Source organism: Lactuca sativa, chromosome 2 (genome assembly GCF_002870075.4).
Source record: "Lactuca sativa cultivar Salinas chromosome 2, Lsat_Salinas_v11, whole genome shotgun sequence".
In the NCBI taxonomy this organism is placed as follows: domain Eukaryota; kingdom Viridiplantae; phylum Streptophyta; class Magnoliopsida; order Asterales; family Asteraceae; genus Lactuca; species Lactuca sativa.
In genome coordinates this window covers 153261678-153277208 of record NC_056624.2, presented here as the reverse complement: position 1 = coordinate 153277208, position 15531 = coordinate 153261678, and the positions used below count along the sequence as shown (strand labels likewise).

Here is a 15531-nt window from a genome sequence, read left to right as displayed (position 1 = left end):
GTCGTGTCGTGTCTCTCACCGACTCTTGTATTCGTGCTCGAATTGCCAGGTCTAATATTTACCTAAATTATTGTTTTAATAAATTTTAGTAAGCTAAAACCTGTAATTAATTATATAATTAAATCCTATTGACGATTTTACAAACACATGAAAGCATAGGTTGTACAAGAAACTTTTCCATGGATATAAAACGTATAAATTAAAATGAAAACAACTTCAGCAAAGCACAAAAAGATGGAAATTTCATTGAGGCATTTTGACGAACACTACAGTGCAACAATTCATATCAACCTTAAGGATGGGTATCTAAAAAAGGAACACTCTTTGTTCATTTTGTTTTGTTTCTTTAAGTGACAGACGATTAAAACATCAATCAAAGGCCAGGAGAAACTTTTTTTAACAAGTAGAAAAAAAAAGATGTAGGAAGAAAATCATAAACTTTTTTTGCTTGATGGAGAAGACGAAGTCGAAGGAGAAGCCGCGAATTTGATGGGAGTGTGATCGATTTAAAGGAAGAAAATGGTGTGGCTTTTTGCAGAAAGCATACCTGATGAGAAGAGGCTGAAAGATGAGCGGTAGAACAAGGGCACAATTGGAAGAAGTTTTTCCATTTCTCAGTCAGCCAATTCAAGATTTCTTATCGAGTCAGACGTTGTTTTCTGAGTCAGACACCCAAAATTGGTTTACCAAACACTTTTAGCTGACCGAGTCAGCCAAAAATATCTGACCCGACTCGGTCAGATGCAAATGAAACACAACCTTACTCTCTTTAAAAAAAAAGTCACACAATTTAGTTAATGGGTCATTTAAACACTAAAGTCACATTTTATGGTGTTTTGATGACAATGTCCCTAATAATAAATATTAATTTACATGATCCTGAACACTCCGGTTATAGGACTTGTTTGGCGTAAGTTGCTAGCAGTTGGTAGTTGTAGGGATGAAATTGGTTCTGGAACCGGACCAAACCCAACGAGTATTTTGCTTACTCCTAAGTGTTTGATATCAGAACCGCAAAACAAAAAACTGAATGGGAAGTTCAAGAGCCGAACCAATGAACCTATTCGATTCCAAAACGTTAAAATAGTTGCAAGCTTTTGAAATGTATGGATTAAGGCTAACACTAAAATCTACTGAAATAACTTTTAAATTATAAGATTTTTTGTTTAAATAAGAGTTTTAATTTCATACTTGCAAATGAAATTTCTTACTTCAATTAAAGCTAAAAGTTTTTAAAAACTCCTTAACAAACATGTTCATTATCGCTCACACTTATTTTTGAAAACAATACATAAAAATCAGAATGGACTATGAAAGTGATTCTCCTCCCCAAACACCCGATCCAAATGAAACATATTGAACTTGTAACACGTTTCTTAAACGTGGGAAACTTCTCCCGAAAGAAGAGCCTCTTTGATAACCCGATGGAAGTTATTATATGATGAACCACCAATATCATTCGCTTCTTTTGCTTTTGTTTTCCATTCATTGGCCTTTCTTCTCATTTCCTTTCCATTATTTCCCAGAAGCATTTCATTAACAAGAACTTCAACTTCATTTCGCTTCACATCGTGATTAATCTCCATCCCAATCCCCCATTCAATGCAAGAATATCGACAATTTGTTTGTTGATCTGCGAAGAAAGGCCAACAGATCAACGGAACACCTTCCGATATGCTTTCAGTCGTAGAATTCCACCCACAATGTGTTAAAAACCCACCAATCGATGGGTGGGCCAGAACCTGATCTTGTTCGCACCAACTCACCATGAGTCCTCTATCCTTCGTCTCCTTCAAGAATTCTTCAGGCAAAATCGCTGAATCCCCCATTGTCACATCTGGTCGAACCACCCATAAGAACGATTGCTTGCTATCTGCTAAACCCCATGCAAACTCAATCAGATGTTGGTCTGTCATAGTAGTCAAACTTCCATAATTGACATAGATAACAGACCTTTCCTTCTTCTGGTCTAGCCATTGCAAACATGAGGAATCTGGTTTCCATAAACTCGAATTCAGCGAGTGTACTGGACTATCATCTGGAACGTATTTGGCGAGTAAGTGAAGAGGGCCGAGTGTGAACATGTTGTGGTAATTGAATTTGGGTGCAATGGCTTCTAATACCTTGTGCTCTAATGCATCGAAAGTATTGAAGATAATTGCGGAAGCATTCAAGTTATTTTGGGTCTCCTCGCCCGAGAAATCCATCATGATATCATCGGGATCTGTTGTTCTAATGAAACTTGGAATATCTTTATAACGAATATTGCTCATTCCCGGGATCCAATCGATTGGTTTTTCCAGCGTTCCATCCGTTAGGTAGTTATCATCTAAACAGTTTAGAAATTATTAAAAAAAAAAGAAGACGAAATTTAAAACATACGCACATTTAATTTGCTTACCTTTAAAAGGAACAATTCCTCTTTTGATGAACTCTCGATAATGCAAAAGACCCATGAAAGCACACGCCGAAGCAGTCCAGAACTGAACCTCCGGTATTCCAAAATCCTTAGCAGCTTTTATCGTAAAGCTCATCACGCCATCTCCGATGACGCAGCTGACCGGCGGGACTCCTGCCGACGAGTTCAACTTCTGCAACAACTCCTTGAACGGAACCAAACATGTCTTTCTGATCATGTCACAAAGCATGGGTATGTCTTGACTGGCGTCTCGATCTGAGTGAGGCATGCCGTCGGGGATGGTCTCGAACCGGAAATCCGGCAAACCATGGACGGATTCCGGGCCTTTGGAGCGGATGAGACGGTGGTGGTTGAATTCGGTGTTGACGAAGGTGATGTGGAAGCCATTAAAGTGGAGAAGCTTCGCGAGCTTCATAAAAGGGTGCAGATGGCCTTGTGCTGGGAATGGCACAAGAACTGCATGCGGTTTGTTTCTGCAACTCATTTTGGTTTAGATTCTCGAGTTTGCTAAGGAAGATGGTAACCATTAAATAAATGTTCGGCGGTCCCAACCATTTGCTACTCAGAGAATCTATAAAACTTTATGAAATTTATACATTTATTTTGGGGAAAAAAATCTTTAGTACACGAATATGTGTCAATGGTATTTGATGCCCTGGACAAAAATGTATAATGATGCCTTATGATTGTAACTTATGTCCATACAACCACAATAAAATCATATTTGTATATTATGAATGCAACATACATATTTATACCATGCAATGGTATTAATTGCATCAGTAAAACATCTAGATATTTATTTAAAATACATATCTTTTATAGTTAAAACCAAAACAGAATATCAAGTAGGATTCTAATCCTATTGAAGACATTGACTACTACAAGCTATATTATAATTTTAATACATTTACAATTTTTTGAACCATAAAAAGCAAAATACAACCTAGAAAACTAGACATGAGCAAACAGACCGAACCGGCCCGACTCGGACTCGAACCGGGAACCGATGTAGCACCCGGTTTCTGATATGTATTATTATGCAAGTAGTTCACATTTTGGAATGGACTCGGCAAGTTGAAGGCCCAACTCGTTGGGTAGAAGCGACTTGGACCCGGGGGATAAGTGGCAGACTCGTCGAGTCGTCGGCAAGACTCGACGAGTAGACCATGTCTGGACAAAACCCTAATCTAATGGTTTGCACCCTATTTAAACATCTTATTCATCCTCCCTTGTCCCTTATGCTCTCAGAACACCTCATATCAAACCCTAATCGCCTTTGGTGAAGATCTAAGGCCTCTTTGATGGATTTTGGTGGTTTGTGAACACAAGAAGGAAGGAAAAGCTTAAAGAGCCAAGAGGAAATCAGAAGATCTCGAGTTTGTGCAGCATCTACAGTTCTTTGGAGGTATAAAGCTTATACCTTGCTCATTCATGTTCTAGATCCCTTTTTGGAGTGAATTAGGGCTCTAAGCAGCCATTTTTGGTGACCAACCATGAGTGCAAGCATAGTTGAGGCTAAGACTCCACATCCAAGGTCCTTAGGGTACTATAAGACATAAAGTGGCTGACTTTGGAACCTTAGGAAGCCCCATGCATTTTAAGAGTTTCTTTTAGAGCCATTTAAGCTTATTCTCCCATGCATGCACGTAAAGTTTGTAACTTTACGTGCTAGATCGATCTTAGAAGCCTAGATCTATCTTTTGGTCAAGTGTTGTACATCAGAAATCGAGAAATGAGACTTGGACAACCTCAATCGGCGAGTTGTTCTTGGGACTCGGCGAGTCCGAGGCTTGACTCCCCTTTTCTGTTAGGGTTCAAAGGAACTCAGTGAGTGTTAGAATGGTCTTAGAGGGGTCTGGGGGAGTGACCCAATGCATTGGACTTAGCCATAGACCTGGAAATCATAGGACTCGGCGAGTGCATGAGTAGGCTCGACGAGTCCAAGGCAATCTCCCAACTTTTGAAGATGAACTCGACGAATTGTTCATATAACTCGACGAGTCAAGGACAAGACTTGTTTGTAGGACAAGGATGAACTCGACGAGTTGTTCATACAACTCGGTGAGTCGGATGAAGGTTCATTCGAGGTTGTTTAAGAAGGAGAACTCGTCGAGACGTTGCTAAACTTGACGAGTAGAAGCGTAAAGAAGGACAGATGAAGGGTAAGGACTCGACGAGTCCGGTCAACTGGAAGTTGACTTTCACTTTGACTTGGTCAAGGGTAAAATAGTCATTTTACCCTAAGAGCAGTTATCAGTGTCTGACTAAGTGTTTTATGGGAATTATAGCCGGAGGATCACCGGAGCAGCAGTCAGATATCTGCCGATCAGCTTTTCAGCAGTCAGCTTTACGAGGTGAGTTACCTTCCAGTAGGGGTGGGTCTAATGCACCAATGTCGGCCCACCAGTAGGTGATTATTGTAACGCCCGCGTTTTTAGGCTAGGCATTTTCGTTGATGTAATAGTCTAGGTTAACCCTTGTAACTCTTTTTGAAATATTAATGATGAAATATTTGAGTATTATGTGTATTTGTGTGCTTGTTACTTAATTATAAATATATAATTAATAAAGGATAAAAATAAGCGTCAAAATTAAAGTGTGAGATAAGCCCGATATCTTGACATAAAGTTGTACGGTCGAAACAAGGATTCCGGAGATATAAGGAATGCCGAAATCCGAGTTATAACGAAGAAGTTATGACCTGTCGAAGTTTCATGATAGAATCAACACGACGCCGAATGACATAAAATATGAATTTAAGATAGAGCGATATTTAGCCTTAGTGATATAAACGAAAGTCGTAGAGTTCGTTAAACCGAGAGCGTGCATAAATAGAATGCCCAAATTGTAACACCCAAAGTTTTGAAGGCCAAGAAAGGAAAGAAAACCCTAACTTTAAGGGGGGACTCGGCGAGTCCAAGGAGGAACTCGGCGAGTCCAAGCGGGATCCGGGTCGAGGAGTAAGTGACCGACTCGGCGAGTTGGCCAAGGAGACTCGGCGAGTCAGGTCTGTTCGAGGAAAAACTTAAATCCGGGACTTTGGGCGCTATTTAAGCTCCTTATTCTCTCAATTAGGGTTCCTTAGAGCCTCCCTCATACAGAAGACGAACCCTAAGCCCCCATTGTTGTGCATTCAAGCTTCCAAGTCATTTTTAGGTCATTTTTGGGTGAATTGAAGGAAGAAGAAAGAGGGAAATCATTGAAGTCTAAAGGATTGGCCTTAGATCTGGAGTTTGTGGAACCTTTCTGAGTTATTGAAGGTAATAAGTCGTTTCTTTCCTTTAGATCTTCTTTAGTTATGAGATTTGGGGCTTTCTAAGCCATGGATAGTCATCCATTTGAGTTAGAAGTCGGATCTGGAGTTGCCACTTCGGATCCAAGCATATTATGGTCTTGAGAAGCATAAAGTTTCAGCCCTTGAGTTGATAATGGAGCCCCTTGCCTTAAACCCTAGTTTATGGTGTATTTTGCCTAGATCTCCTTCTCTACACGTAAAGTTTGCAACTTTACGTAAGGAATAGGCTTGGGAAGGGTAGATCTACAGTTTGGAGCCCATGCATGACTCAAAAGTCCTCTACATGTATAGAGATCTGAATGGACTCGGCGAGTCCTTTGAGTGGACTCGGCGAGTAGCATGAAGATGAGGAGGAACTCGACGAGTGGGATGAACAACTCGTCGAGTCAGATGAAGTTGGGTAGGAACTCGGCGAGTTGGATGAACAACTCGGCGAGTCTGTTCTTGGACTCGGCGAGTCAGGTCGCGAAACCCCAAACCCTTCGAGTTGAGACTCGAATCAGTGAGTCAAGTGGAGACTCGGTGAGTTGGACAGGTCAGGACTCGAAAATCGGTAGACTCGGCGAGTCATGGACTGACTCGGCGAGTCGAGACGCGAATGGAAGAACTCTGAACATATGAACTCGGCGAGTCAATAGGGTGACTCGGCGAGTAGGGTGGACCTGGAAGGTTGACTTTGACCAGGACTTTGACTTTGACCGGAGTTGACTTGGTTGACTGTCGGGGGTCAGCTAGACTAAGTGTTGCATTGATTTTGGTAGCTCGAGAAGCTAGTGGAGCAGGAGTTCAGAGAGTTGCCGGTCAGTAGCCAGTGGGATCATCAACAAGTTCAGCCAGTGCAAGTGAGTTTCCCTTTGTATGAATGGGTCTACGGCCACAATGCCGACCCATGTTGTTATGAGTAGAAGACCCGGGGGTTAGCCCTAGGAACAGTATGCTAGTATGATATTCGAGACGAGGTCCAATGATAGAGGGCGGGTGCCCAAGGAATGGTTTATGTGATAGTTTATACTTGTTGTCTGTGTGATACTTGTATGTGCCTGGTAGGGAGGTGGGTGTGGGCGAGGTCCCGTATCTCACCAATAGCAGAGTGTAGATGGTGTTCCATATCTCAGTAGCAGCAGATCAGGGGCGAGGCCCAAGTTAGGGAAGGAGTGAGGATGAGTTGGGCTCGTACCTCACTATCAGCAGGAGTATGGACGGGGTTCCATGACTCATCAGTAGCAGGACAGGGGCGGGGCCCAGAGATAGGCGAGGCCTTAGGACAAGATCCGTTAGTATGTGTTTAGCTTATGTGATGTGATGTGATATGTTTATGTGCTATTATATGTTAGTGGGCGAGGCCCTATGACAGGCGAGGCCTAAGTGAAACAGATCTGTATCCGAGCGGGGCTCGAAGCCAGGCGGGGCCTGGAGCAGCAGGGTCGTTGTAGGGGCGAGGCCCAGAATAGCGGGCGTGGCCCAGTATGTGCAGTATGTGGTTATGCATGGTATGTGGTAGGGTGGGGAACTCACTAAGCATCGTGCTTACGGTTTTCAGTTTTGGTTTCAGGTACTTCCGGTAGCGGAGGGAAGAGCTCGGGGTGATCGCATGGCACACACCATAGATTAGACAGCCGGGAATGTTTACTTTGATAACGAACATGTATTTTGGAAACTAATACTCTGTTTATGTTTTGAAATGATGAATTTGCTTAAAGTAATGTTTTATTAAAAGAAATTTTTAGTCTTAAACTTTGGGACGTTACAAGTTGGTATCAGAGCCTTGGTTTGAGGGATTCGGATGAAACGACCCAAAAATACGACCCAAAAATTTTTATTTTAATATAATCAAAACTGCAATCAGAGCATCATATAATAAAACCATACGTGATGTATTCCAAAACATAATAAAATACTGTGCGGAGAACTGTATCATACTACATCAGATCAAAACATCTAAATCAATCCCAGGCTAAAGCTGAGGCGGTGGTGTGTGCGATGCCATCATCCCGAGCTCTTCCCTTTGCTTGCTGAAGTACCTGAAACCAAAACTGAAACTGTAAGCACGATGCTTAGTGAGCTCCCCCAAATTACCACATACCATACAATAATATATCAAGCACATACGGGGCCTTGCCCCCTCCATCGGACCGAAGTCCGAAGCTGACTGACCGGGACCTTATCCCCTACATCGGACCAAAGTCCGAAGCTGACATCGGACCGAAGTCCGAAGCTAACTGGGACCTTGTCCCCTACATCGAACCGAAGTCCGAAGCTGACATCGGGCCGAAGTCCGAAGCTAACTGGGACCTTGTCCCCTACATCGAACCGAAGTCCGAAGCTGACATCGGACCGAAGTCCGAAGCTAACTGGGACCTTGTCCCCTACATCGAACCGAAGTCCGAAGCTGACATCGGACCGGAGCCCGAAGCTGACTGATCATAGCATAACATATCACTAACATGAACACACATAATCTTGTCTGAGCCACGAAGGCATCAAACATGCTAACTACTGCATCGGATAACATCCGGATACTACTGCTAGCTAAACGGGCCGGCATTGTGGCCTTAGACCCGTTCCTACTGAAAGGGAACTCACCTCGTAAACTGGCGGCTGAGTGTGTGTGTCTGAAAGCTACCGGCTGCTGCTCCTGAATCTCCTCGGCTACAAGTCCATGAACACACTCAATCAAATACTAAACACTGCACTTGGGGTAAAATGACTCTTTTACCCTTGGTCAAAGTCAACTTACTGTTGGGGCTGACTCGCCGAGTTGGGCCACCCAACTCGCCGAGTCCTACTCTCACTTCTCAGCTCTACATGCTGCTACTCGTCGAGTGTGGCATCGACTCGACGAGTACCCTCTTGATCCAAGAACTCAAACAATCTTCATCCGACTCGCCGAGCCGTATGAACAAACTCGACGAGTTGTTCATGATCCTAAGAAGATTGCCTTGGACTCGCCGAGTTGTATGAACAACTCGCCGAGTCCCTCCATCACTGAGTCTACCCTCAACTCGCTGAGTCCACTCTCTAACTCACTGGATCCACTCGACGATGCTCAAAATGAAGGACTCGGGAACCCGCGACCCAACTCGCCGAGTCGTTCTTCCCGACTCGCCGAGTCGCCGCCATGCAACTGATTTTTACTCGATCTTGTTTGAATCCAACACATACAATTGATAGATCTGAGTCCAATAAGCTGATTTACCACGTAAAGTTTCCAACTTTACGTGCACAACCTCATGAATAAGGGAAATAAGGCTAAAAGATGCATAAAATGGGTAGATCTATGCTTATGATGCAAAGTAACTCCAAAAAGACAGTAGATCTGGGCTCTACAACACCCCAACACTCAGATCCAAAGGTATTCCGACTTATTAAGACATTCATGCAAACATAAGGCTTTGAACAACATCAAATAGCTCTTAGAAGAGCTCTAAAGGAAGATTAAAGCATATAACAAGAAGGGAACTCCGAAAATACCTCAATAAACTCAGATTTGCCCTTGGATCTTTGCACTACAACTCGATTCCTTGCTTCTTTCTTCTTCTCCTTCTTCACACCTTCACAAAATGGCACCAAATCACTTATAGGCTTTCAAGGAAAGATTAGGGTTTTCTCACTGTGTTTTCAGGGTGAGGGAGGCGAGAATGGGGCTAAAAGATGATTTAAATAGTGGGCAACCCGGGGATTTAGGGTTTCATCCAGACGGATGGACTCGCCGAGTCCAGGATATGGACTCGCCGAGTCCCCGGCTCACGCGTGCTCTCAGCCACGACCCCACTCGGCGAGTCAGGCTATGAACTCGCCGAGTTCCTCTTGCAAAACTCACAACAATTACCAATAAATTAACATACCGGGAACGGGTCGTTACAATTCTCCCCCACTTGACTCAGACTTCGTCCTCGAAGTCTGCTACGGCTGGATCTGCAAATAACTCAGGGTAGTGCTCTCTCATCTCCTCCTCAGCCTCCCACGTCCACTCAGACCCCTTCCGGTGCTGCCACTGCACCTTTACTAACTGAATTTCCTTGTTCCTCAAGGTCTTGGTCTTCCGGTCCAAAATCGCGACCGGTCTCTCAATATAATTCAGGCTACTATCAACCTGAATATCCTCTAGGGGAACGACTGCTGATTCATCCACCAAACACTTCCTCAACTGAGACACATGGAAAGTGTTGTGGATCTGACTAAGCTCTTCAGGAAGACCTAATCGATAAGCAACCCGACCCACCCGGGCCAAAACCCTGAAAGGACCAATAAATCTGGGGCCCAACTTGCCCCTCTTCCGGAACCTGATGACACCCTTCCAAGGTGAGACCTTTAGAAGGACCATATCTCCCACCTGGAACTCCAAGTCCGAACGCCTCCTATCGGCGTAGCTCTTCTGCCGACTCTGAGCAGTTTGCAGTCTACTACGGACCTGCTGGATCAACTCAGTCGTCTTGAGCACCACCTCTGTGCTCCCAATGACTCGCTGACCGACCTCACCCCAACAAATCGGGGTCCTACACTTCCTCCCATACAACATCTCAAAGGGAGGTCGGTCAATGCTCGCATGGTAACTGTTGTTATACGAGAACTCCGCTAACGGAAGGTACGTATCCCAACTGCCACCGAAGTCTAGAACGCATGCCCTGAGCATATCCTCTAGAGTCTGAATCGTCCTCTCGCTCTGCCCGTCTGTCTGAGGGTGGAAAGCGGTGCTGAAATGGAGACGAGTACCCATCTCGTCGTGGAATCGCTTCCAAAATCTGGATGTGAAACGGACATCTCGGTCAGACACCACTGATACCGGCACTCCATGGCGTGCCACGATCTCACGCACATAGATATCGGCTAACCTTTCCGCCGATATACTCTCCTGGATCGGGATAAAATGGGCACTCTTCGTCAACCGATCCACTACTACCCATATCGAGTCCACTCCTCGTGCGGTCCGGGGAAGCTTGGTGACAAAATCCATGGTAATGTCCTCCCATTTCCACACGGGAATGTCTAACGGCTGCATCCTGCCGTGAGGTCTCTGGTGCTCCGCCTTGACCTTCCTGCAGGTCAGGCATCTCTCGACGTACCAGGCGATGTCCCGCTTCATGCAGGGCCACCAATAATCGGGTCGAAGATCCCGGTACATCTTTGTCGCTCCTGGGTGGATAGAAAATCGAGACTTATGAGCCTCGTCCATCAATACCTGCCGTACCCCACCCCAGTACGGTACCCATACCCTACCATGAAGCGTCAACAAACCCCGACTGTCGTACTCAAATGAAGCTACTCGGCCTACTATCCTTTCACACTTCTGCCTCTCCTCCTTGAGGCCCTCCATCTGAGCCTCCTTGATCCGCTCCAACAGTGGAGTGATCACTGTCATCCTCATACACAGATCTCTGATAGGGGCCGCCGACACCTTGCGGCTTAGGGCGTCGGCCACCACGTTGGCCTTCCCTGGATGATAAAGGATCTCACAGTCATAGTCCTTCAGCACGTCCAACCACCTCCTTTGCCTCATATTCAAACTCGGCTGATCCATAAGATACCTCAAACTCTTATGATCCGTGTATATAGTACAACGAACCCCATAAAGGTAATGCCTCCAAATCTTGAGGGCAAACACAACTGCCCCCAGCTCCAAATCATGGGTAGGATAATTAGCCTCGTGAGGCTTCAACTGTCTCGAGGCATAAGCTATCACATGGCCTCGCTGCATCAGAACTGCTCCCAAACCTGTGATCGAGGCATCACAATAGACTACAAAATCCTCTACTCCCTCTGGCAAGGTAAGGATCGGAGCCTCGCACAATCTCTGCCTGAGGGTCTCGAATGCTGTCTGCTGCTCTGGACCCCAACGAAATACCACTGATTTCTTGGTCAGTCGGGTGAGCGGCACTGCTATCTTGGAGAAATCCTGAATAAATCTCCGATAATACCCTACCAACCCTAGGAAGCTCCGAATCTCAGATGGAGACTTCGGGACCTCCCACTGCATCACGGCCTCTATCTTGGCCGGATCTACCAGAATACCCTTCTGGTTGACGAGGTGACCAAGGAACTGCACCTCGCGCAACCAGAACTCACATTTGGAGAACTTTGCAAAAAGTCTCTCCCTCCTCAAAACCTCTAGCACCTCCCGCAGGTGCTCCTCGTGCTGCTCCTGCGTCTTGGAATACACCAAGATGTCATCTATGAACACTATCACTGACCGATCCAGCATCGGCCTACACACGCGGTTCATGAGATCCATGAACGCGGCTGGGGCATTGGTGAGCCCAAATGGCATCACCACAAACTCGTAATGACCATACCTGGTCCTGAAAGCAGTCTTCTGCACATCCTCATCTCGAACCCGCATCTGATGATATCCGGAGCGTAGATCGATCTTGGAGAACCAAGACGCTCCCCGAAGCTGATCAAACAAATCATCTATCCTCGGGAGTGGGTAACGGTTCTTCACCGTTACCTTATTCAGCTCCCGATAATCAATACACATACGATGCGACCCATCCTTCTTTCTCACAAACAGGATTGGCGCTCCCCAAGGCGAACTGCTCGGTCGAATGAAACCCTTGTCTAACAGCTCCTGCAGCTGTGTAGACAACTCCTGCATCTCAGGGGGAGCTAGTCGATACGGTGCCTTGGCTATCGGAGCCGCACCAGGGACGAGGTCGATCCGGAACTCGACCTGTCTCTCAGGAGGTATCCCCGGCAAATCCTCAGGAAACACATCCGGGTAGTCTCGAACGATAGGAACATCTTCCACTGTCGACTTGCCCTTCTCCCGGGCATCCAAAACGTAGGCTACAAAACCGGCGCAACCCTGCTGAACATAGCGCCTCGCCCTTGCGGCGGAACAAAAGGTCGGTCCTCGCTGTGGCCTCTCGCCCTGAATCACCAACTCTCCCCCACTGGGAGTGCGAACCCTCACTAACTGAAGCTCGCAATCAATCACCGCCCCATTGGGGCTTAGCCAATCCATACCCACAATAACCTTATTCCCTCGCAGGGGAATAGGTACCAAATCCACTGAAAACCGCTCATCAAATAACTGAAGAGAACACCCTCTGTGCACTCTGCCGACCCTCACGGTCCTATCATCCGCTATTTCAACCTCTAATGGACAATCCAGCTCCCCTGGAGCTCTACTGAACCTCTTGCTAAGCGCAAGAGATACGAATGATCGGGTAGCCCCCGAATCGAATAATACCAAAGCAGAAATGCCGTTCACAGAGAACGACCCTGAATAAAACATACAACCATAAGCAACATTTAATCAATAATAATAAAGAGATAAAAGGGAAGATACATACCCGTCACCACATCAGGAGTCGCTCGCGCCTCCTCTGCTGTCATCTGAAACGCCCTACTCTTCGCCACTGGCGCATCAGCTCGGCCCTGCCGGCCGTCTGTAATCCTCAAGGTAGCAGGGGCAGGTGCAGCCACCTTCCCTGCTGAAGCTAAACTCGGACACTGGGACTTTTTATGTCCCCTCTGATTGCACTGAAAGCAAATCAGGTCTGACGCAGCAACGACAATAGCAGGAGCCGTACAATCCCTACTCAAATGTCCAACCCGACCGCACTTGAAGCAGCCGGAACTCCCTGCCTTGCACGCTCCCTCGTGCATCTTCCCACACCTACCACATCGACCGTAGCTCGGCTGTCCCCTGGACCTATGATCCGAAACCCTGGGCTTTTTGCCCGAACCTCCCGAACCCGAAACCGCCTCCGGTTTCCTCTTCTTCTCCATCTCGAGATCAATCTCCCTCTCCCGAGCTCTAGCAATCATATCTTCCAGCGTTTTACAGCTGGAACGGCTCACAAACTGGCGGATATCGCTTCGCAACATCTCATGATAGCGGGCCTTCTTCATTTCCTCATCAGCTACATACTGAGGAACGAGAAGAGCCCTCTCCCTGAACTTGGCGGTGATCTCCGCCACTGTCTCTGTAGTCTGGGTGAGGTCCTGAAACTCCCTAGCTAGCTGTTGCACCTCAATGACCGGTGCAAACTCCGCCCTGAACCTGGTAGAGAAATCAGCCCAGGTCATAGCGTCCAATGCTGCATCATCCCCAATAGCATGCCCGACCTCCTCCCACCAATCTCGTGCCCTGTCCTTCAGAAGACAGGACGCCAATCTGACCTTGTCCCCCTCGGGACATCTGCTAGTACGGAAAGCGTTGGCCACATCTGCCAACCATCTGGTGCTCGCTATGGGGTCCCGCGCCCCATGATAGTCCGGGGCTCCACATGCCCTGAACTCCCTGAAGGTAAGGGTGCGCGACCCCATCATGGCCGCCACCTCGGCACGGAAGGTGCCCAGTCTCTCATCCATCAACTCTAGAATCCCCTCCTTGATCGAACCGAAGATCACATGAGTCTGCTCTATAATGATGCGCGTAATCTCCGAAGAAAGAAACTCTCGGGTCTGCTCATCCATGCGCTCATCCCCCGAGCCTGAACCTGATCCCTCCCCGGCACCTCCGCTGCCGGCTGCTGGTCTCGAACGCAAAACCACCATTCTGAAACACATCACAATCACATCAGAAAACAGAAATATCTTGAGGGATCATTGATACTACAACTAGCTTCCTGGTCTTGTCTCAGCCTCTCTTGATTCGAGTACGGATCCTCTGCTTCCAGTAGTACGGGCCCATACTACCTTCCACATCTATCCGTACTTTCTTCAGGAACTGCCCTGACTCCACCAAGTCGCTTCTACTACTACTGATCTCTGCTACTTTCATCCTAGGCTTGCCCCAGGGAAACCTCAGACTTAACTCAACTAGTCCTCAGCTGCTGCAGGTCTCCTTATAATGCTAATTAACCATCACCTGAACACCATCACATGTGACGAAGATCAGATAATTCTTCAAGTAAAAGACCCGTCCCTATAACGGTTGGACTCAAACAAGAGCTGCGCAATAGGGTCAGTTCCAGCACTCTGGGATTATTCAACCCTGATCACATGTGGTGTATCGTGTTCACCTAATGGCTAACTTCCATCACTCAGAATTCCCACAAAGCACGAAGCAGGCAGCATTCGGATAAAGGAAACATACTCAGGCAAAACTATTCTCAAAATGAGAAACTGATCTAGCATACAGTGCTAAGCTCATACTATCAGGCATAACCTAAACAGGCTATCCTACTGCTGTCTACTCAATACTAGCATGCAATACTCATAAAGCTGTAACACATAAAGCAGGCACATAAGGCATCCTCCTAGATCCTTAGTCCTATACTAGCATGCTATTCAACTGAAACTGAAACTGAACAAATAACTTGTATGGATAATTTGGGAGTACTTACTTGAGCTCGGCTGACCGCATGCACACACCTCTATCTTGTTGAAAATTCTTCCTTTCTAAGTGCTTTCAAAAATTCTTTTAGAAAACATTTTACTTTTAGAAATCTTTTTATTTCCCCTTAGTTTGAGTTCAGATACACCCGGAAGTGTATCCGAATCCCTCAAACCAGGGCTCTGATACCAACTTGAAACGACCCAAAAATACGACCCAAAAATTTTTATTTTAATATAATCAAAACTGCAATCAGAGCATCATATAATAAAACCATACGTGATGTATTCCAAAACATAATAAAATACTGTGCGGAGAACTGTATCATACTACATCAGATCAAAACATCTAAATCAATCCCAGGCTAAAGCTGAGGCGGTGGTGTGTGCGATGCCATCATCCCGAGCTCTTCCCTTTGCTTGCTGAAGTACCTGAAACCAAAACTGAAACTGTAAGCACGAAGCTTAGTGAGCTCCCCCAAATTACCACATACCATACAATAATATATCAAGCACATACGGGGCCTTGCCC

The 15531-nt window shown here is 46.1% G+C and overlaps 1 protein-coding gene across 1 annotated transcript; it reads right to left on the bottom strand.

Annotated features, from left to right (window-relative positions):
- Positions 1–1191: 1191 nt before the first annotated feature.
- Positions 1192–2962, bottom strand: LOC111883389 (linamarin synthase 2). The gene is made up of 2 exons (XM_023879716.3): positions 2402–2962; positions 1192–2329 (listed from the first exon to the last, which is right to left on the bottom strand). Exons 1-2 carry the CDS (start codon positions 2901–2903, stop codon positions 1377–1379), a joined length of 1455 nt encoding a protein of 484 aa, XP_023735484.1. The 5' UTR covers positions 2904–2962; the 3' UTR covers positions 1192–1376.
- Between the last annotated feature and the right edge of the window lie 12569 nt (positions 2963–15531).

Bases quoted from the DNA above. Each gene is read 5' to 3' on its own strand.
- LOC111883389 (XM_023879716.3), bottom strand. From the start codon at position 2,903: ATGAGTTGCAGAAACAAACCGCATGCAGTTCTTGTGCCATTCCCAGCA. The intron at 2,330-2,401 runs GTAAGCAAATTA...TAAACTGTTTAG, and splicing joins AGGAATTGTTCCTTTTAAAG to ATGATAACTACCTAACGGAT.